The 23,349-nt window shown below is 40.1% G+C and overlaps 1 protein-coding gene across 2 annotated transcripts in view; it reads right to left on the minus strand.

Moving 5' to 3' along the window:
* Positions 1–18,995: 18,995 nt before the first annotated feature.
* WDR75 (WD repeat domain 75) overlaps positions 18,996–23,349 on the minus strand; it is a 35,765-nt gene continuing 31,411 nt past the window's right edge. For both annotated transcript variants that reach the window (XM_055571967.1, XM_055571969.1), the window contains exons 19-21: positions 20,976–21,125; positions 20,539–20,630; positions 18,996–20,256 (exon numbers count right to left, since the gene is read on the minus strand). In XM_055571967.1, the coding sequence (XP_055427942.1) occupies positions 20,049–20,256; positions 20,539–20,630; positions 20,976–21,125 (450 nt within the window). In that variant the 3' untranslated portion in view covers positions 18,996–20,048. The remainder of the gene's footprint in view (positions 20,257–20,538; positions 20,631–20,975; positions 21,126–23,349) is intronic.

The following is a 23,349-nucleotide window of genomic DNA, read 5'->3' on the forward strand; positions in this document are numbered from 1 at the left end:
CTGCTTGCATCTGGAATATTTTGAAAAGAACAAGTGGGCCGATTCTTCGGTGAACCAGGGATGTGCTGACATTTGTGCTACACCTCCGTGACACAAGTTGGATTCATCTTAAAATCCTGCCTTACTCTGTGCTCCATATAGTATTTCAGGAATCAGAGGGCTGGCTGGCTTCTGTTACTGATTACCAGATCTTTTTATTCTAGAGCTTATACTTTGCACTTTTGTTTTCTTAAAGGAATGGATTTGAAAAACAGATACATTTGGCAATGTACATGTCAAGTGTTAACCTCAAGTTAGATGTATTCTTGATGTAATTTATCCTCCAAGTGAAACTGAAATCCTTTTGTTGTTCAAGGAAATACATTTTAAGTAGTGTGGCTAAATATACCAACTGGTTTGCTCAGGTTTTATACAAAAATTTGTATTTTCATGAAGAACTTATTCAGTTCAGTTCAGTCCAGTTCAGTCCCTCAGTCATGTCTGACTCTTTGCGACCCCATGGACTGCAGCACACCAGGCCTCCCTGTCCATCACCAACTCCCAGAGTTTACCCAAACTCATGTCCATTGAGTAGGTGATACCGTCCAACCATCTCATCCTCTGTCCTCTTCGCCTCCTGCCCTCAATCTTTCCCAGCATCAGGGTCTTTTCAAATGAGTCAGCTCTTCGCATCAGGTGGCCAAAGTATTGGAGTTTTATCTTCAGCATCAGTCCTTCCAATGAATATTAAGGACTGATTTCCTTTAGGATGGACTGGTTGGATTTCCTTGTAGGCCAAGGGACTCTCAAGAGTCTCCTCCAGCACCATAGTTCAAAAGCATCAATTCTTCGGCACTCAGCTTTCTTTTCAGTCCAGCTCTCACATTCATACATGACCACTGGAAAAACCATAGCCTTGACTAGATGGACCTTTGTTGGCAAAGTAATATCTCTGCTTTTTAATATGCTGTCTAGGTTGATCATAAATTTTCTTCCAAGGAGCAAGTGTCTTTTAATTTCATGGCTGCAGTCACCATCTGCAGTGATTTTGAAGCCCAAAAAATAAAGTCAGCCACTGTTTCCACTATTTCCCCATCTATTTGCCATGAAATGATGGGACCAGATGCCATGATCTTCATTTTCTGAATGTTGAGATTTAAGTCAACTTTTTCACTCTCCTCTTTCACTTTTATCAAGAGGCTCTTTAGTTCTTCTTCACTTTCTGCCATAAGGGTGGTGTCATCTGCATATCTGAGGTTATTGATATTTCTCCCGGCAATCTTGATTCCAGCTTGTACTTCATCCAGCCCAGCATTTCTCATGATGTACTCAGCATAGAAGTTAAATAAGCAGGGTGACAATATACAGCCTTGACGTACTCCTTTTCCTATTTGGAACCAGTCTGTTGTTCCAAGTCCATTGCTTCCTGGCCTGCATACAGGTTCTCAAGAGGCAGGTCAGGTGGTCTGGTATTCCCACATCTTTAAGAATTTTCCACAGTTTGTTGTGATCCATACAGTCAAAGGCTTTGGCATAGTCAACAAAGCAGAAATAGATGATGTTTTTCTGGAACTCTCTTGCTTTTTTAATGATCCAGCAGATGTTGGCAATTTGATCTCTGGTTTCTCTGCCTTTTCAAAACCAGCTTGAACATCTGGAAGTTCACAGTTCACATATTGCTGAATGTTAATAACAACATGACACTGTGAGATGACTGAAGCCTCAGAGAGGAGACTAGGGTAGTCCCAAACCTTAATCACACTCACTGTCCTTTGCTTGTTGAGAGTCATTTTCAACCACACATATTAATACACAACCTTCCTGTTTGCCTGAGAAAGGGGATTGTTTTCAGAATTGGTCACTAGAAAGATCGGGTTACCAGAGAGTTCAGATTAATTGAGATCTTGAAACCTACAACAATTTTTGTAGAATGAGGGACAGTCTTAAAACAAAAATGTCATCTTTATTTATTGTTTTAATTTTATGTTACCTAATACATTAAGATACTCATTTACTCATTGAGTTCTCAGACTTCCATTTGGAACTTACTTTGCTAGATGCAAGATGACAAATTGGCTATGATACCTGTTGGAACATATGAATATTTGCCTCTCCTTACATGCAAGTCTAAAGATTTAAAACAGCTTACAGAAAACATATGATTTAACAACAACAACAAAAATAAGAAAAAAGGAAGCAAGTGCAACTGGGATGAAAGAAAATGCCAACACTGACATTTGTAACATGGCACAGTGTAAGCTGTGTGATTATGTTTTAAAAGTTGACAATATCAAGTGTAAGCACGTTCTTATGCCAAGTGGAAAGGGGACAGTGAAAATTATAGAACAATTGGAGATGACGATTGCTGGGCAAGGTCCCATGCAGACCAGAAAAAGCAAGATAAAAGCCAGGAGGGTGAGAGTAAGAAACTCAAAGATGTGCTCCTACACAGGATGAAATAGCATCCTTGTTAAAGGTCAATGTGGAACAGAAATCAAGCTGACCTCCTTCCATCCCAGTGCTCGGGGCTCAGACATCCTGGGAAGTTCTGTATTCTAAGACTGGAACATTCCATGTTCTTCTGCTAACTCCACCGCTTGACTAAAATTCATGGACTGGGCTACTTGTGTTGCAAAATATATAGTTCCTCAGTGGTTTCTGGGAGCACTTGGAGCCTGGGAAATAGATTTGATGAAATAGGGCATCTCTGGCTCTTCATTTGCACCTTGACTTTGAATATAAGTAAAAACGATAAGTGTCAGCCTATCTTCTCTTACCTTCCTTATGGTTTCACTCAACAAATGTGAGCACCTCTTGTGTGTCACACAGCCCTATGTTCCTTCATGCCGTGTATCTTTTTTTTTTTTTTTGGCTTTTGTTTATAGTTTCTGGGAAAATTGCTGGGAGCTCTGATTCTAATCTGGTGTCTGGGGTGAGGTCTGCAGGCTTAGGCCAAGGGCATCTTGAAACTAAGCAGGTGCAGTCCTCTCTTATTCAGAAATGGAATCTGTTTGAGCTACTGTTTCCTCTTCTCCCCACCACCAGTGGACGCTGTAATGAAGCAGCTAAGCCCCACATATCTGTATGAGCAGGGCCAATAGAATTCGGGGCATTTTGGAAAATTACAACTTGAGGGACAAGAATGGGCCTCAGAGGACCATCTAGGGAAACACAGTTTTCTTATTTTAGAGATAAAAAAAAAAAAATTAAGGCCTCAAATAAACTTAATACAAGCAGGAACCTAGTAGGAGGCCAAGCTGGCATGGGGGTCTTCTGACTCCTAGGGCAGTGGTCTTTCTGGCATGAAACACTGCTCACCAAATGAAGCTGGGCTAAGGGGCTCAAATTTTACAACTGCAGACAGGCATTTTTGACCGAACAAGAAGTTTATATTTATCTTCCAATGTTAGCTAGAATATAAGATCAGTATTTGCATTTAAAGTGCTTATTTTCAGAGCACTTACATTCATCCTTCCGTTAAAGCAGGCGACCACTGAGTGAAAGGATTATCAAAACTCAGCCCAACAACGGGAGGAACTGGTGTGCCTTCATGTCTGGCTGTTTCATTTTGTGAACTAAGCGCTCTGATCTCCAAAGAAGTTTCCAAGCCAGAGGTATGTCGTGCTTACATGTTTACATAACAGGTACCACAAATTAGTATGTGTAAGACCAGATCCTTGGTGTTTTGGGGCGTGAGGTGGGAGTGGAGGCTATAATACACCAGTCTGACATCTTAGTTCTGTGGTCAGAGTATTGCAGCTAGAAGAGGTCATTTTGCCTAATTATGAACTTTAGATGAATGAACTGTAACTCAGAGGTTAAGTGGTTTTGCTCATGGTTTTAGAAAAGCAGAAGCAATTTACACAATCACTGACTGCATCTGCATCCCTCTGCGGGCTTGTGTTGTGTTCACATTCCCCTCTGCATGGTATACTATCAAATCCCAGCTCCATTTCCATTTCTCTTTAATCCCAGTGATAAGGAATCTTCCTGGGATCACATAGCCTTCCTGGGGCTTACCTTTTACCATTTCATTTAGGCCTGCGTGGTGACACAGAATCTTGACTTTGGTGTGTAGGATAATCTTGCCATTTTCATGGCTATCAAGCAGCACCCAAGCTGACAGAGAAAGTGCAGTTTCCTGTAGTTCAGATAAAGTAGCCTCACAGAAATATCAGTGCCATGTTACAAGACTTAAGTTAAACATAACCATTTGGTTAAAAGCAATTAATACGTTTCTTTTAAAGGCTCCATTATTGTCATACTGCAAGACCTGAAATTATTTAAGACACATTATACATATTACATTCTATAATTTTATACTGAGTGCTTGTCTGTGAAAAGGGAACAAAAATAAAGAGGAATTGCTTCAGCATAGGAACAGTGAGCCTTATCTAATTAATATGCAGCTATTTAATTAGCCTAGATTTTTCATTAAAATTTGGCATATAATCAAGTGCATAAGGGGGCTTCCTTGGTGGCTCAGACAGTAAAGAATCTGCCTACAATGCAGGAGACCCAGCTTTGATCCATGGGTCAGGAAGATCCCCTGGAGAAGGGAATGGCAACTCACTCCAGCCTTCTTGCCTGAAGAATTCCATGGACAGAGAAGCCTGGTTAACTACAGTCCATGGGGTCACATTTGGAGGAGGCAATGGCAACCCACTCCAGTACTCACGCCTGGAAAATCCCATGGGCGGAGGAGCCTGGTGGGCTGCAGTCCATGGGGTCGCACAGAGTCGAACACGACCGAGCGACTTCACTTTGACCTTTCCTTTCATGCATTGGAGAAGGAAATGGCAACCCACTCCAGTGTTTTTGCCTGGAGAATCCCAGGGACGGGGGAGCCTGGTGGGCTGCCGTCTATGGGGTCGCACAGAGTCGGACATGACTGAAGCGACTTAGCAGCAGCAGCAGCAGCAGCAATGACTAATACATGACCTCCCCATGACTCAATTGCATAATCTCCTACAATATCCAATTATACTTTTCCTATATTTAGAACATAATAGTACTAGCCAGAACATGAATAGGGAGGGCACACTTATCTTACAGATGGGGGGTGGGGGGTGTGGGGAGCTGAAACTCAGATTAAAGGACTACAGCCTGGTCTCAGAGCCAGAGAGTTCTTGTCTGCAGCTGGGACTGGCCCTCAGTTCAGTTCAGTTCAGTCGCTCAGTCGTGTCCGACTCTTTGCGACCCCATGAATCGCAGCACGCCAGGCTTCCCTGTCCATCACCAACTCCTGGAGTTCACCCAGACTAACGTCCATCGAGTCAGGACTGGCCCTAAATCTGAGCTATTCATCCAAAAATTTTTTTATCACAACTCCTTCCCCATTATAGATACCTTTATAATGCTAATTAGTTGCTTAAAGTGTCTGGGAGGCAATGTGCTTTTCTATACAGAGCATAGGATTTGGTATTTGACGGATGAGGGGCTCCTATCTTAGCCCCGCTTCCTGAGAACGCAGTGACCTAGATACCAGGTACTTGTTCTCTATGGAGCCAGTTTTCCTCATTTGTCAAATTGGAGTAAATATCTGACATGGAGTTGGTGGAGTTCCAATGTGATGTGTGTGTGGAATATGCAGACACGGTAGGTGGTTAACATGTGGTCCACCCACAGTAAGGCTGAAGTTGTCTACTTTCTGAAGTACGGGATGACAGCATCGAGTAATGGGTTCATGCATTGGCAGATGAACTAGACACATGAGGGAGGCTGGAAGGTGGATAATCCTTACGGGTTTGCTTACCATGATGGGACAGAAACTGAGGGATGGCACTACAGACTTGCTGGACAGAGACTCAGATTTTAAGGGACAGTGGCTATCACCCTTTTATCTGTATAGCTGTCTCTGGGAAAATTTTAATTTATTTCTGGTATTGGAGAATAACAAGGTTGTCATGTTTTAGTGTGAGAGATCAACTCCTTGGAAAACTCCACATTTATAAAGCAATTATTCAGATTATTTAATAATCATTTTAAAAAGCTTTTTAAATAATTTGATTTGAAAGTATGAAACCTTTCAAACACAACTGTAAAACATAAGCATTTCTTAAACCTGGAGGTGCCATGTCAGTGTTTGAATATGGTAAAATAATTAACTGGTAACTAGGTCAGCTCTACTCTCCAGGCTGAGAATACTGGTCACCTGGCTGGCCTTGCCCCAGACAGTTAGGGCAGAGGTTCCATATCAGGAGAGACAAAGACGAGAGGCTACTGTCTCTGCTGTTTGTAAACAGAGGTGTCATTCTGACATCCTGAGAGGGGTGGCTGAGAGATTTTGCTCAGGGGCAAGAGACAGCTCTTAAGGATAGAGTTCTGACATTATTTTAAACACAGTGAAGTTCAAGCCTAAGGTATTCTTGAAAATAATGGAGATTTTGGTGGTAAGCAACTAAGAGGCTAGTAGCTCTAGGAGAGCAGCAAGATAATCCATAAACCAGCTAGTTTACCAAAAGGAACCAGAAGAGACAGCTAAGGAGTCCTCCCGGGAATCTCAAACACTGGCCTCAGAGGCTAGCTAACCTTGCAAAGGTACCTAAATTTAATGGATCAGAGTGTGGAACAATTTATGTCCTACACAATGCAAAGAATGTTAAGTAATGGAAAATGGTGCAGCTGGCTTGTAAAAATAGCTTTGTGATTCTTTAGAAAGTTAGTTACCAATTGACTCAGTAATTTTGCTCCTAGATATATAACCAGGTGAAATGAAAATAAAAAGAAATGAAAGTACTGATATATGCTACAGGATGAATGCTAAGTGAAAGAAAGTACTAACAAAACCCACGTATTACACAAATATTTTTATGAAATACCCAGAGTAGGCAGATTTATAGACAGAAACCGCTGCCTATAGTGCCATAATGGCTGCCTATGGCATGGGGTGGCACAGGCTCGGAGTAATGGGGAGTGACTGGTAATGAGTTGAGTTTGGGGGTGATGAAAACATTCTAAAATTGACTGTAGTGATGGTAGATGACTTTGAATATACTAAAAATGGCTGAACTATACACTTTAAATGAGCAAACTGTACAGTTTGTGAGTCACTTATATCTCAGTCTAGCTGTTTAAATGAAATGCATAGGCCTTACTTGGATACTGATACAGACATAAAAAGCTACTTATAGAGAACAAGATGGCGGAAGAGTAGGTGGACGTGGAGCACATCTCTCTCCACGGATACATCAGGAATACACCTTCAGACACAGAAGTGCACACGGAACACCAGCGGAGAGCGGACAGGAGTACGTGACCAGAGGAAGAGACTATATAGACCCACGCAAAACTCGGGAGGATGAAGGAACTAGGGGGGAAACAGGAGTGTTAGTAGGCCTGGACCTGCCCTCGGCGGGTGGGGGAACTGAAGCAGGGGTCCGATCCCCACACTGGGGGCAATTGTCTGAGTCAGAGGAGAAACAATTAAGGCTGACAGGGAAACAGCTGCTCTGTGGCAGCCTAAATGGAATGAGACTCAGACAGTCGTTGCCGCAACCATACATACCCCAGACAGGGACACAGATCCCCTGGAAGGTGCAGCGGCTGGGAGCTGGAGTTTAGGGATTGTGGAGCAATCCCAGGGCGAGGGCTGCTGTTGACTGTGGAGAGACAGATGGAGGGGATGTGAGGGAGGAGATTGTGGGGGGAAATGCCTGTGGAGGAAAGCTGGGCCTCCGTGGAAGCAAGGCGATACTGCTGAGTCATGTGTAGGGGGTGGAGCCATCACCAGAGCCCTTCTCGCCCCGCAGGCCAGCATTTGCAGCTGAACAATAGAGAGGCTGGCCCATCAAACGTCTGAGGCACTGAGCTACAGATTAGGACCCCACCCAGGGTGCCCCTTTAAGTGCCTGACGTGCGGATCTACAGAGTAGGAGCCCAGCCAGGGGGGCCCCTCTATGTGCCTGATGCACTGAACAACAGAGAAGGACTCCAGGCGAGGGAGCCCTCTAAGTGCCTGAACAGGCAGAGCTACAAAGACTGGTCAAAGAGGCCTTCTGATCACCAGCTACAAGAGGCTCGAAAAAAGACTCTGATAGGGCCATAACTCCTGCGGCAGAGGCAGTCCGTGTCCCTGCACGGTGCCGCCAGGGTCCCCGCAAGCCAAGCAGCCGAGCCACCTTCACACTTAACTCTCACTGGGGCAGAGCTGCCACAAGGAAAAAATATCTTTCATCTATGCACGCAGAGTTGCTTCAGTCATGTCCAACTCTGCGACCCTGTAGACTGTGGCCTGCCGGGCCTCTCTGTCAGGATGGGGGGTTCTCCAGGCAAGAACACTGGAGCGTATTGGCCAACGCTGGTTGCCATACTCTTATAGAGCACTGTATTTCCTGCTGCCCTAGCTGGAAACCCCCTTGAGTACCTGGTGATGCCAGAACCCCTGCAACCCAAGCACCTGCACCACCTCCACACCTGGCCCTCACAGGGGCAAACCCAAGTCCTCCAGGGCAGCCCCAGGAGTAAACCCCAGTGGACGACCCACATGCAGAGGTGGAAATAAAACAATTGAAAACCAGGGGCAGTGTAGCTAAGGAAGAAGACTTAAAACCTTCCCACCAGCTGTACAAGCTACAGATTAAATTGACACAGTCAACTAGGCAGACTCTGTGTCTACGGAAAATATAAAAGGTCATTGAGAGCGCTCACAAAAGCAATCACACTAGTTCTGATAGCCATGGACATTGGAGCCAGAACACACAGGAGTAGGACCAGATTAGAGTCTGAGCTGCCCGCACAGCAGGTCCAGAGATCAGCAGTGTTGAGGGCATCCTAGGGAGGTGAGGACTGTGACTCCCAGCGAGGGAAAGGACTCTGGAAGCAGTGACTCAAGAAAAACATTTATTATTCTTATGTTTTGACTTGTCCTGTAGATTCTTTTGGATTTTTTTTTTTCTTTTCTCCCTGCCTCTGTTGTAGTTGTTGATTTTATTGGCGCTATGAAATCTAATTAAGCTTTTGAGCCTTTTTTTTTTTTTTGCTCACATTTTTTGTTATAAACCTCTGCCTCTATGCTGGGCTTTTGCAGTTCTGTGAAGTTTTCCTTTTTTTTCTTCTCCTAATAATATTGTTTTTTAAACCTATTATTTTACAGGTTTATATTTAAATCTATTATTTTCTACATTTATTCCTTTTTTAGCTTTTCTTACTGTTCTTTCCCCCTTGCAGTTAATCTTTAATGTTTATAAATCTTTATGTACCTCTTTAACTTGGCATATCTATTCTTTTTTTTCTTCTCAGCATACTTGATAGTTTTATTTTCATTACTTTATTCCCCAACTGGCACCTTGCTTTAGTTCTGTTTTCCAGTTTGTGCTTTAGTTTTGTTCTGGTAGATATAATTTTTGGTTTCCTTTGTTTGCTGGGTCAATCTATTGTACTTTTTCTTGGGCTGTTTTGATTTTGTTTATGAGTGTATATAGTGTATATGTATAGGTATATAGTCAGTCTCTCTTTATTGTTGTTATAAACTTCTGCCTCTACATTGGACTTTTGCAGTTCTGTGGCGTTTTCCTTGTTTCTTTAACTTTTTAAAAAACCTATTATATTTTTTCTACAATTATCCCTTTGTTTGCTTTTCTTACTGTTCTTTCCCCCTTGCAGTTAAACTTATATAATTTTTGATTTCCTTTGTTTGCTGGGTCAATCTACTGTACTTTTTGTTGGACTGTTTTGACTTTGCTCATGGGTGTATATGAATATGCCATTATTTTAATTATTGTTTGCCTGCCTGATTTTGTAATTGCCATTTGTCTGGGGATCATCTTTAGTTTTTCATTTTTGGGTATTTGTTTTAATCTCACTTAATGCCATAACAAACCACTTGTGGAATCTTCATTCCTGACCAGGGATCAAGCCCTCAGCCTTTGGAGTTGGAATACTGACTCCAAGACCCTAGACTACCAGAGAACTAATCCTAGGGAGTGTCAAATAGTGAAAACTCACACAAAGGAAACCACTTGAATACAAGACCTGGCATCATTCAACCACCATTAGCACCCTGTGCAGGAGCCTCATCTAAACAAACAAAACAAAAATACAAACCCAATCATCAACAGATAGGATTATCGACTCACTCAGCCTTGCCCATCAGAGAAAAAGCAAACAAACAAAAACTCAGCACACATCTCACCCTATTCGAAGCTTACACACACCACTGGACCAACCTTAGGAGGGCAGAAACCAAAAGGAAGAAAGAATTCAACCCTGAAGCCTGGGAAAAGGAGACCTCAAAATAATGAAAAGGCAGAGAAATACTACACAAATGAAGGAACAAAGTAGAAACATGGAAGTCCAAATAAATGAAGAGGAAATAGGCAAACTGCCTGAAAAAGAATTCAGGATAATGATAGTAAAGATGATCAAAAACCTTGAAAACAAAATGGAGAAAATGCAAGAATCAATTAACAAACACTTGGAGAAGGCAATGGCACCCTACTCCAGTACTCTTGCCTGGAAAATCCCATGGACGGAGAAGCCTGGTGGGCTGCAGTCCATGGGGTCGCTAGGAGTCGGACACGACTGAGCGACTTCACTTTGACATTTCACTTTCATGCATTGGAGGAGGAAATGGCAACCCACTCCAGTGTTCTTGCCTGGAGAATCCCATGGACAGAGGAGCCTGGTGGGCTGCTGTCTATGGGGTCGCACAGAGTCGGACACGACTAAAGTGACTTAGCAGCAGCAGGAGAATTAAAGAACAAACATACAAACACATTACTGAAATTAAAAATACTCTAGAAAGAATCAACAGCAGAATATCTGAAGCAGAAGAACGAATCAGTGAGCTGGAAGATAAGAATGGTGGAAATAACTTCTGAAGAGCAGAATAAAGTGAAAAGAATGAAAAGAACTGAGGCTAGTCTCAGAGACCTCTGGGACAATATCAAACGTACCAACATTCGAATTACAGGGGTCCCAGAAGAAGCAGCCCCACTCCAGTACTCTTGCCTGGAAAAATCCCATGGACAGAGGAGCCTGGTAGGCTACAGTCCATGGGGTCGCTAAGAGTTGGACACGACTGAGTGACTTCACTTTCACTTTCATGCATTGGAGAAGGAAATGGCAACCCACTCCAGTGTTCTTGCCTGGAGAATCCCAGGGACAGGGGAGCCTGGTGGGCTGCCGTCTATGCGGTTGCACAGAGTCGGACACGACTGAAGCGACTTAGCAGCAGCAGCAGAAGAGAATAAGAAAGGGTATGAGAAAATTTTTGAAGAGATTATAGTTAAAAATTTCCCCAACATAGAAAAGGAAATAGTCAATCAAGTCCAAGAGGCACAGAGAATCCCATACAGGATAAACCCAAGGAGAAACACGCCAAGACACATACTAATCAAACTAACAAAGACTAAAAACAAAGAAAGAATATTATAAGCAGCAAGAGAGAAGCAACAAGTAACATACAAGGGAAACCCCATATGCTAAACAGTTGTTCTTTCAGCAGAAACTGCAGACCACAAGGGAATGGCAGGATATATTTAAAGTACCAAAAGGGAAAAATCTACAATCAAGATTACTCTACCTGGCAAGGATCTTATTCAAAATTGATGGAGAAATAAAAAGCTTTCAGACAAGCAAAAGTAAAGAGAATTCAGTACCACCAAACAAGCTTTACAACAAATGTTAAAGGGACTTATATAGTCAAGAAATACAAGGGAAGGAAAAAGATCTACAAAATGAATGCCAAACAATTAAGAAAATGGCAATAGGAACATATATATCAATAATTACTTTAAATGTAAATGGATTCAATGGTGCAACCAAAAGACACAGACTAGCTGAATGGATACAAAAAACAAGACCCATATAAATGCTATCTTACAAGAAACCCACTTTGGACCTAAAGACACATATAGACTGAAAGTGAGAGGATGGAAAAATATATTCCATGCAAATGGAAAGTAAAACTAAGCTGGAATAGCAATCCTCAATTCAGTTCAGTTGCTCAGTCATATCTGACTTTGTTACCCCATGGACTGCAGAACACCAGGCATCCCTGTCCATCACCAACTACCAGAGCTTATTCAAACTCATGTCCAGTGAGTCAATGACACCATCCAACCATCTCATCCTCTGTCGCCCCTTCTCCTCCTGCCTTCAATCTTTCCCAGCATCAGGATCTTTTCAAATGAGTCAGCTCTTTGCATCAGGTGGACAAAGTATTGGAATTTCAGCTTCAGCATCAGTCCTTCCAATGGACACCCAGGACTGATCTCCTTTAGGATGGACTGGTTGGATCTCCTTGCAGTCCAGGGGACTCTCAAAAATCTTCTCCAACACCACAGTTCAAAAGCATCAATTCTTTGGTGCTCAGCTTTCTTTATAGTCTGACTCACATCCATACATGAATACTGGAAAAACCATAGCTTTGACTAGACGGATCTTTGTTGACAAAGTAATGTCTCTGCTTTATAATATGCTGTCTAGATTGGTCAAAACTTTTCTTCCACGGAGTGAGCGTCTTTTTATTTCATGGCTGCAATCACCATCTGCAGTGATTTTGAAGCCCAAGAAAATAAAGTCTGTCCCTGTTTCCCCATCTATTTGCCATGAAGTGATGGGACTGGATGCCATGATCTTGGTTTTCTGAATGTTGAGCTTTAAGCCAACTTTTTCACTCTCCTCTTTCATCAAGAGGCTCTTTAGTTCTTCACTTTCTGAATAAGGGTGGTGTCATCTGCATATCTGAAGTTATTAATATTTCTCCCAGTAATCTTGATTCCAGCTTGTGCTTCATCCAGCCCAGTGTTTCTCATGATGTACTCTGCATATAAGTTAAATAAGCAGGGTGACAATATATAGCCTTGACATACTCCTTTTCCTTTTTGGAACCAGTCTGTTGTTCCATGTCCAGTTCTAACTGTTGCTTCTGGACCTACATAAGGATTTCTCAAGAGGTAGGAAGGTGGTCTGGTATTCCCATCTCTTGAAGAATTTTCCAGAGTTTGTTTTGGTCCACATAATCAAAGGCTTTGGCATAGTCAATAAAGCAGAAATAGACATTTTTCTAGAACTCTCTTGCTTTTTTGATATCCAGCGGATGTTGGTAATTTGATCTCTGGTTCTTCTGCCTTTTCTAAATCTAGCTTGAACATCTGGCAAGTTCACGGTTCACATACTGTTGAAGCCTGGCTTGGAGAATTTTGAGCTTTACTTTACTAGCATATGAGTGCAGCTGTGTGGTAGTTTGAGCATTGTTTGGCATTGCCATTCTTTGGGATTGGAATGAGAACTGACCTTTCCCAGTCCTGTGGCCACTGTTGAGTTTTCCAAATTTGCTGGCATATTGAGTGCAGCACTTTCACAGCATCATCTTTTAGGACTTGAAATAGCTCTGCTGGAATTCCATCATCTATACTAGCTTTGTTCATAGTGATGCTTCCTAAGGCCCACTTGACTTTGTATTCCAGAATGTCTGGCTCTAGGTTGATGATCACACCATCATGATTATCTGGGTCTTAAAAGATATTTTTTGTATAGTTCTTCTGTGTACTCTTGCCACCTCTTCTTAATATCTTCTGCTTCTGTTAGGTCCATACCATTTCTGTCCTTTATTGAGCCCATCTTTGCATGAAATGTTCCCTTGGTATCTCTAATTTCTTGAAGAGATCTCTAGTCTTTCCCATTCTATTGTTTTCCTCTATGTCTTTGCACTGATCACTGAGGAAGCCTTTCTTATGTCTCCTTGCTATTCTTTGGAAGTCTGCATTCAAATGGGTATATCTTTCCTTTTCTCCTTTGCCTTTTGCTTCTCTTCTATTCACAGGTAGTTGTAAGGCCTCAGACAACCATTTTGCCTTTTTGATTTCTTTTTCTTGGGGATGGTCTTGATCTCTGCCTCCTGTACAATGTCACGATCCTCTGTCCATAGTTCTTCAGGCACTCTATCAGATCTAATCCCTTGAATCTATTTGTCACCTCCATTGTATAATCATAAGGGGTTTGATTTAGGTCATACCCGAATGGTCTAGTGGTTTTCCCTATTTTCTTCAATATAAGTCTGAATGTGGCAATAACAGAATGATCTCTGTTTGCTTCCAAGGCAAACCATTCAGTATCACAGTAATCCAAGTCTATGGCCTGACCAGTAATGCTGAAGAAGTTGAAGTTGAATGGTTCTATGAAGACCTACAAGGGCTTCTAGAACTAACAGCCAAAAATGATGTCCTTTTCAGTATAGGGGACTGGAATGGAAAAGTAAACAGTCAAGAAATACCTGGAGTAACAGGCAAATTTGCCCTTGGGAGTACAGAATGAAGCAGGGCAAAGGCTAATAGAGTTTTGCCAAGAGAACGCAATGGTCATAGCAAACACCCTCTTCCAGAGCAAACACCCTCTTCCAACAACACAAGACTCTACATATAGACATCACCAGATGGTCAATACGGAAATTAGACTGATTATATTCTTTGCAGCCAAAGATGGAGAAGCTCTATACAGTAAGCAAAAACAAGACCAGGAGCTGACTGTGGTTCAGATCATGAACTTCTTATTGCCAAATTCAGCAATCCCTATATCAGACAAACTAGACCTTAAAATAAAGATTATAAGAGATAATGAAGGACACTACATAATGATCAGGGATCATTCCAAGGGGGAAGACATAACAATTGTAAATATCTATGGACCCAACATACTAGCACCTCAATACATAAGACAAAGGCTAACAGACATAAAAGGAGAAATTGACAGTAGCACAGTAATAGTAGGAGACTTTAACACCCCACTCACACCAATGGACAGTTCATCAAAACAGAAAATTAATTAAAAACCACAAGTCTTAAGTGATACATTAGATGAGATGGATCTCACTGATATCTTCAGGACATTCCATCCAAATTCAGAATACACCTTCTCAAGTGCACATGGAACATTCTCCATGACAGACCACATCTTAGGTCACAAATCAAACCTCAGTAAATTCAAGAAAATTGAAATTGTGTCAAGCATCTTCTCTGACCACAATGCTATGAGACTAGGTATCAGTTATAAGAAAAAACTGTAAGAAACAAACACATGGAGATTAAACAATACGTTTCTAAGTAACCAACAGGTTACTGAAGAAATCAAAAGGGAAATAAAAATCTAGAAAAAATGACAATGAAAACATGACAACTCAAAACCTATGGAGTGCAGCAAAAGCAAGTCTAAGAGGGAAGTTTATAGCAATATAATCCCACCTAAGAAACAAGGAAAAACATTAAATAGACAAACTAATTTCATACCTAAAACAACTGGAAAAAGAACCAAAAAAATACCAAAATTAGTAGAAGGAAAGAAATCTTAAAGATCTGAGCAGAAGTATCTGAAAAAGAAATAGAAACAATAGTAAAGATAAATAAAATTAAAAGCTGATTCTTTGAGAAGATAAACAATTGACAAACCTTTAGCCAGACTCATGGAGAAAAAAAGAGAGAAGAATCAAATCAACAAAATCAGAAATGAAAAAGGAGAGGTTACAACAAACAATGCAGAAATACAAAGGATTATAAGAGAATATTATGAACTATAAGGCAATAAAATGGATAACCTGGAAAAAATGGACAGATTCTTAGAAAAGTTCAATCTTCCACGACTGAACCAAGAAGAAACAGAAATCATGAACAACCCAATTACAAGCACTGAAAGTGAAGCTGTGATAAAAAATCTCCCAAAAACAAAAGCCCAGGACCAGATGGCTTCACAGACTTCTATCAAACATTTAGAGAAGAGCTAATGCCTATCCTTCTAAAACTCTTTCAAAAAATTACAAGGCCACCCTGATACCTAAACCAGACAAAGACAACACGAAAAAAGAAAATTATAGGCCACTATCACTGATGAATATAGATGCAAAAATCCTCAACAAAATTTTAGCAAACAGAATTCAGCAACATATCAAAAAACTCATACACTATGATCAAGTTGGGTTTACTCCAGGAATGCAAGGATTCTTCAATATACAGAAATCAGTCAATGTGATACAACATATTAACAGATTGAAAGATAAAAACCATATGATCATCTCTATAGATGCAGAAAGCCTTTGACAAGATTCAGCACCCATTAATCATTAAAACTCTTAAAAAAACGGGCATAGAAGGAACCTACCTCAACATAGTAAAGGCCATATAAGATAAGCCTACAGCAAACATTATTCTCAATGGTGAGAAACTGAAAGCATTCCCCCTAAGATCAGGAACAAAGCAAGGGTGTTCACTTTCACCACTATTATTCAACATAGTTCTGGAAGTCCTAGCTACAGCAATCAGAGAAGAAAAAAAAATAAAAGGAATCCAGATCAGAAAAGAAGTAAAGCTCTCACTGTTTGCAGATGACATGATACTGTACATAAAAAAACCCTACAGACAGTATCAGAAAATTACTAGAGCTAATCAGTGAACTTAGCAAAGTTGCAGGATACAAAATCAATACACAGAAATCATTTGCATTTCTATATACTAACTATGAAAAATCAGAAAGAGAAATTAAGGAATCAATCCCATTCACCATGGCAACAAAAAAAAATTAAGTATCTAGGAATAAACTTAAATAAGGAGACAATAGAACTGTACACAGAAAAGTATAAGACACTAATGAAAGAAATCAAAGACTATATAAACAGATGGAGAGATATTCCATGTTCCAGGGTAGGAATAATCAATATTATGAAAATGACTATACTATCAAATACAATTTACAGATTTAATGAGACTCCTATCAAATTACTAATGGCATTTTTCATAGAACTAGAACAAAAAATTTCACAATTCATATGGAAACACAAAAGCCCAAGCCAAAGCAGCCCTGAGAAAGAAGAATGAGGAATCAACCTTCCTGACTTCTCATTATACTACAAAGCTACAGTCATCAAGACAGTATGGTACTGGCACAAAACAAAAATACAGACCAATGGAACAAGAGAGAAATCCCAGAAATAAACCCATGCACCTATGGGTACTTTATTTTTGACAAAGGAGGCAAGAATATAACAATGGGGCAAAGACAGCCTCTTCAATAAATGGTGCTGGGAAAACTGGACAGCTACATGTAAAAGACTGGAGAAGGGCATGGCAACCCACTCCAGTATTTTTGCCTGGAGAATCCCATGGACAGATGAGCCTGGTGGGCTACAGTCCATGGGGTTGCAAAGAATCAGACACGACTGAAGTGACTTAGCATGCATACACGCACTTGTAAAAGAATGAAATCAGAACACTTCCTAACACCATACACAAAGATAAACTCAAAATAGATTAAAGACCTAAATATAAGACCAGAAACTATAAAACACAGGCAAACACAGGCAGAACACTCGATGACATAAATCAAAGCAAGATCCTCTTTGGCCCACCTCCTAGAGTAACAGAAATAAAAACAAAAGTAAACAAGTAGGCCTTGATTAAACTTAAAAGCTTTTGCACAGCAAAGGAAACCATAAGCAAGGTGAAAAGACAACCCTCAGAATGGGAGAAAATAATAGCAAACAAAGCCACCGACAAAGGATTAATTTTAAAAATATACAAGCAGCTCATACAACTCAATGCCAGAAAAACAACCCGATCAAAAAGTGGGAAAAAGATCTAAACAGACATTTCTCCAAAGAAGACATAGAGATGGCTAGCAAACACATGAAAGATGCTCAACACTGCTCATTATGAGAGAAATGCAAATGAAAACTACAATGAGGGATCACGTCACACTGGTCAGAATGGCCATTATCAAAAAGTCTACAAACGATAAATGCTGGAGAGGGTGTGGAGAAAGGGAACGCTCTTGCACTGTTGGTGGGAATGTAAATTGATAGAGCTACTATGGAAGATGGTATGGAGATTCCCTAAAAAACCAGGAATAAAAGTGCCAAATGACCCAGCAATCCCACTCCTAGACATATACCCTGAGGAAACCAAAACTGAAAAAGACACAAGTATCACATTGTTCACTGCAGCACTATTTACAATAGCTGGACAATGGAAGCAACCTAGATGTCCACTGACAGATGAATGGATAAAGAAGTCGTGGTACATATACACAATGGAATATTACTCAGCCATAAAAAGGAACGCATTTGAGTCAGTTCTGATGAGGTGGATGAACCTAGAACCTATTATACAGAGTGAAGTGAGTCAGAAAGAGAAAGATATAGTATTGTAATGCATATACATGCAATCTAGAAAAATGGTACTAAAGAATTTATTTTCAGGTCAGCAATGGAGAAACAGACATAGAGAATAGACTTATGGACATGGGGAGAGGGGAGGAGAGGGTGAGATGTATGGAAAGACTAACATGGAAATTTACATCACCATATACAAAATAGATAGCCAACAGGAATTTGCTGTATGGCTCAGGAAACGTAAACAGGGGCTCTGTATCAACCTAGAGGGGTAGGATGGGAGGGAGATGGGAGGGAGGTTCAAAAGGGAGGGAATATATGTATACCTATGGCTGACTCATGTTGAGGGCTGACAGAAAACAGCACAATTCTGTAAAGCAATTATCCTTCAATAAAAAAAAAAATTAAAAAGGAAAAAAGAATGTAATAAGTTAAAGCACAATAATAAAAAAAGACTTACAATACTATTTTTTTAAATAAAATAAACATTTGCGTGAATATTGAAAGCCACATTCAGTTGGAACAGAGATGAGAAGAGAAAATAGAGCAGAGGCTCTAAGGGAGTGAATGGCTAAGAGCAAAATGTTCAAGGATACTTCATTTCCTATGTTCTTTCCTAGTAGCTCCTTGGCCAGAGACCTCAGTTCTGCCATCTTCTGCATCTTCTGACTAGACGAAGTGATGTATTCAATGAAGCTAATGAATTAAGTGAGAGAAAAAATTAAGAAAATATAAAGGCAATTTTAAGATCACAAGCTATACCCTCAAGAAGTTGAACTGAACCTCAAAATAGAGCTTTCAACAAAATTACAAGAGGACAAGTGTAGGGATCAAGTCTGTAATCATCATTTTTCCACAACCCTGTCTGAAAAGAACCGAGCAAGGGACACTGTGTGACAAGAGAAAAAAAGATCCATAATTGTTCTGCTTTGTACCAATTTATTCAGCAGTGTTTAGCATCCATGAAAACCAACAAAATGACCAAATAACTGGAGTGGCCATAAAGAGACATGAAGGGACGTCTAACCACCGTAGTAGACAGTCAGTAGAAGACACTCTCTAAGTCTATAAATCATATAGATGTTTAAGCGTATTATAGAAATTTATAAGGTTACTTTCAATGAGTACCAATATAAAAGTGTAAACTCCCAAAATAGTAGAAATAGAATCTAAAAATATTAAAAAAAGCCACTTATAGCAAATTTGTGAACATTCCCTGAGATGTGCACTTATGATGTGTCCACTTGTTTTTGCATTAACTTTTTAATATAGATTTTATAGAAGAGTATCATTGAATTGGAAAACTCCTAAGTGATTGTTACGTGACTCAGTAGACACAGTAACACGACAGAGTAACACAAGCTCTTCTTATTGGCTCTAAGGCTGTCATGAAAACCGTATTTACAAGTATAGTACAAGTATAGTAGACACCTTCTCAGAAAGGTATGGGGTCAGATGATGTGAATTTAGAATTTTTAAGATTTTAGGCAGCTTGTATTATATAACATTGTCAATGAAGTCTGTGAAATACCACCATAATCAAATCATTTCCCTAAATTTCTCTATGAGAAATATACAAGAGGGATGAAATCAAGACTGTAGAGAACCTCACATCAGTTCAAGTCATACTTGGCCACCAAATGAATTCTGAAATTAAAACACTATCTACAAAACTTTAAAAAACTTTTTATATCTCCAAATTGCAGATAAGGGGACTTATGCTATTTAAGTTCAACTTCCAGCTCTCCTTCAAGGCTGATATGTGATATGGCAACTGTAAAACATGATGTAAACCCAACTTCATGTTATTTAAAAGTTATTTAAAAGTAAAGCCTGTAAATATTTAACATCTCAAGAACAGAAAAAACATTTAAAGAAAAAACATTTAAATAGATTTGTGGAGTATCAACATACAATGAAAACAAATCAAAATGCAAAAACAAAGTGCAAAACCCTCCCCATCCTTCAAGGCTCAAAGGGCAGCTATCCAGCTGTAGTCTACTTTCCTAAATTTTTTCAGTTCTTTCTCTTCCGATTTTGACAACTGATGTATAATGTCTTCTTCCAAATCTGTGTTATTTGTATCCTCCTGGATCTTTTCAGTGAAATTATTTTCTTCATCTGAATCATCACTTTCTTTTTCTTCTTCCATATCAACATCATCAGGATGTTCTTCAGCACTTTAACAATAACAGAATAAAATGCAATTACTATTGAAAAATATTTCTAAACAATAACTTTCTAATTTAAGATACTTATGAAAAAAATCATATGAACAAAATTAATGAAAATTCTTGTTACTGAATACACTTTTATTTATTTGACTTAGTAATTCTATACCCTGTAAATACAGATTAAAGCTGAAGGAGAAACACAGGGAAAGAATATTCTGATCAATGATATCACAAACCATCCTGTTTCTCAAAACAGAGTATCTGAACACATCTGATGAACTGCCTTACCTCTTGGTCTCCTTAGACAGCATCAGTGAGCTCACAAACATGGAGCAGAGGAAAGCAGCAGATGGCAGGACATGGGCTGGAGTGCGAAGAAGCTAGAGTAGAACGGAAAAACAGGGTTTCATTTAAAGAGCAAATGCCAAGGCTTTTATCAACACCAGGTTCTGTTGATGAAAAACCAGAGAACTCCTACTTTTATGCAAACAACCCCTCCTCCAACCCCATCAGAAATCCTAAATTTTATGCCATTTAGTTTGAGAATTAAAGTTGCACAATATACAAATGATTATCCAAAAATTATTTGTTACAGATTGATTATCCAAAAATTCCAACTTTAGTTACAGTGCTTTACTGCATTTAACCCATGTCACATAGGTATAAGCAATTAATTTATACTGTTTCAGTATTATAATAAACTTATGTAATTAATAATTACTTACCTCACTAATTGCAGGTATGTTTTCTGTTAAGGGCAGCTGTACCAGCTCATTCTCCAAAGCTTCATTTAACTTGTCATTCTGTTGTTCCTTCCTGTGCTTTCCCAATAAGAAATAAAATGGGGTTGTTGGAAGACTTTCTTCTGCTAAGAGCTGTAAGGGTTAAAGAACAGGGAAATAGTTTCAATAAAAAAGGAGGAACTGCCTCTGATTCAAGTACTACAGTAATAAAATAACAGGGATGAAAGGAATTGTAGGTTATCTTGTATGATTCTTTCACTTCACAAGCAACTGAAACTAGTCCCTTTAACTCTGAGAAAAGCCAACGTGGACTCTTAGATGACAGAACAATATGTACACCTATCACTACTTTTCCCCCAGTCCTACAAAAACAGCAGCAAAGGGGTTTTCAAAAGGGCACAGATCTACACTAATAAAGAAACTGGGTGATGTGGAAAGTGGAGAGCAGGCTGAAGGGTGGTAGCTGACCTAGTAGACCCAAGAGAACAGGATTCTAAGCTGGTGGTGGCCAATGCTAAGAGGCACCCCAATTTATGCTGTGGTGGTGGTTTAGTCACTAAGTTGTGTCCAACTCTTGTGACCCCATGGACTGTAGCCTGCCAGGCTCCTCTGTCCATGGGATTCTCCAGGCAAGAACACTGGAGTGGGTTGCCATTTCCTTCTCCAAATGTATGCTGTAGAATCTCACAATGCTCAAGAATTGGTACTAATAGTACCTCTGAAAAAGGCTAAAAGAAAAAAAAGAAGAAAACCTGTTAGCCTGGTTACAGTCTATCTATCTCTAGAGCTCTCAGATTTCCAGATCTCCTCCTCAGCCTCAGCAGAAGGCTGGCAGTATGCTCCTTGAAGAGCAAAACCAAGTGTGTCTTTCGACTGGACAGCTTGGTGTGTGGAGGGTGAGGGTGGCCGCGCAGCTGAAGGCAGCTGTGGTCCACAGAGGGTGCTGCCCGCAGTGCCGGCAGTCAGGTGACGCCTTTCAGGCAGGAACTTGGAAGAAGTTTATCTGCGTGATAATGACCAGTCTAAGAGAAAAAGTTCTAAAAGTAATGACTTCAGAGATTTTCTCCTAATAGCTCAGTCAGCTAGTGGAGACCAGAGGTCAAGTTCCATCCAGGTGAACTTTCAAAGGTGACCTTGCTCACTTTTAATTAAAAGCAGACAGCCAAGAATCATCAGACTCTGATGAAAATCTCCAAAACAAATTGAAAAGAAAAAACCTAATGAAAATAAACCATACGAGAGAGACCAAAAAAACCCCAAACATACATACATATATATATATATATATATATATATAAAAGATCAGATGAAAAACAAGAAATCTCTCATACTATAAAAAACAGGGGAAAAAAAGAATTACTTTCTAAAAGACTATATATTTTACTTAATGTTTATTATCTGTACCTTCCTATTAGACTGTAACACTACAAATTTAGAGACTTGACCCTTCCATTCACTGATACCCTAAATGTCTAGAGCATACAGTAATGATCAACAAAAAAATGCTGAATGAATTCAATGAATTTTCAGAGAAAACTAAGTCAGGTTACAGATAAAGTATAACAGTATCTTCAAAGTTCTAAGACAGAATGATTTTCAACCTAGAATTCTACATAACCAACCAATCAAATGGGAGAGAATAAAAACAAGTCCAAACCTGCAACGTCTTAATTTACTGCCCATGCACCAACAGGGAGATATTTACCAAAGCAAAGGAGTAACCAAAGCAAGCAATAAACCACAGGCTCTATTACAGGAGAGGTGACTGAACCCCCAGAATGGCTGCGAATGCAGATCCTAAGATGACTGCTGTGCAGCAGATGTTAGGTTTGTAACAGGGCAATGAGTTCAGAGTAAAGCAGGTCAGAGGCTCTTGAAAATACTTCTTCAAGACCCAGAATACCTAATATGAAAACCATGAGAGAGGACTTACACACTAGAGAGAGTTTGGTGGTGAACTAGGTGCCCCCAGTGCAGGAGACCCAGGTTCGATCCCTGGGTCGGAAAGACCCCTGGAGAAGGGAATGGCTGCCCACTCCAGTATTCTTGCCTGGAAAATTCCATGGATGGAGGAGCCTGGCGGGCTACGGTACATGGGGTCACAAAGAATTGGACATGACTGAGCGACTAACACTCTCACTTTCACTAGATGAGAATAGGAATCTGAGCAAATGAAGATAAGCAATCATTAACTCCAGATAAAAGAAGCTGGTCATAAAAGGAAAAACCACCTGTTTGTTATTGCATGGCTCAGTTATGAATTGTGTTAACATTTTTAAGGATGAACAGCAATCTAAGATAAATTTATCTACACTGCAAAGATTAGGGACAGAATGTATGTGGGTGTATGTTGTGT

The sequence above is a fragment of the Bubalus kerabau genome, chromosome 3, assembly GCF_029407905.1.
Source record: "Bubalus kerabau isolate K-KA32 ecotype Philippines breed swamp buffalo chromosome 3, PCC_UOA_SB_1v2, whole genome shotgun sequence".
NCBI classification, from domain to species: Eukaryota; Metazoa; Chordata; class Mammalia; order Artiodactyla; family Bovidae; genus Bubalus; species Bubalus kerabau.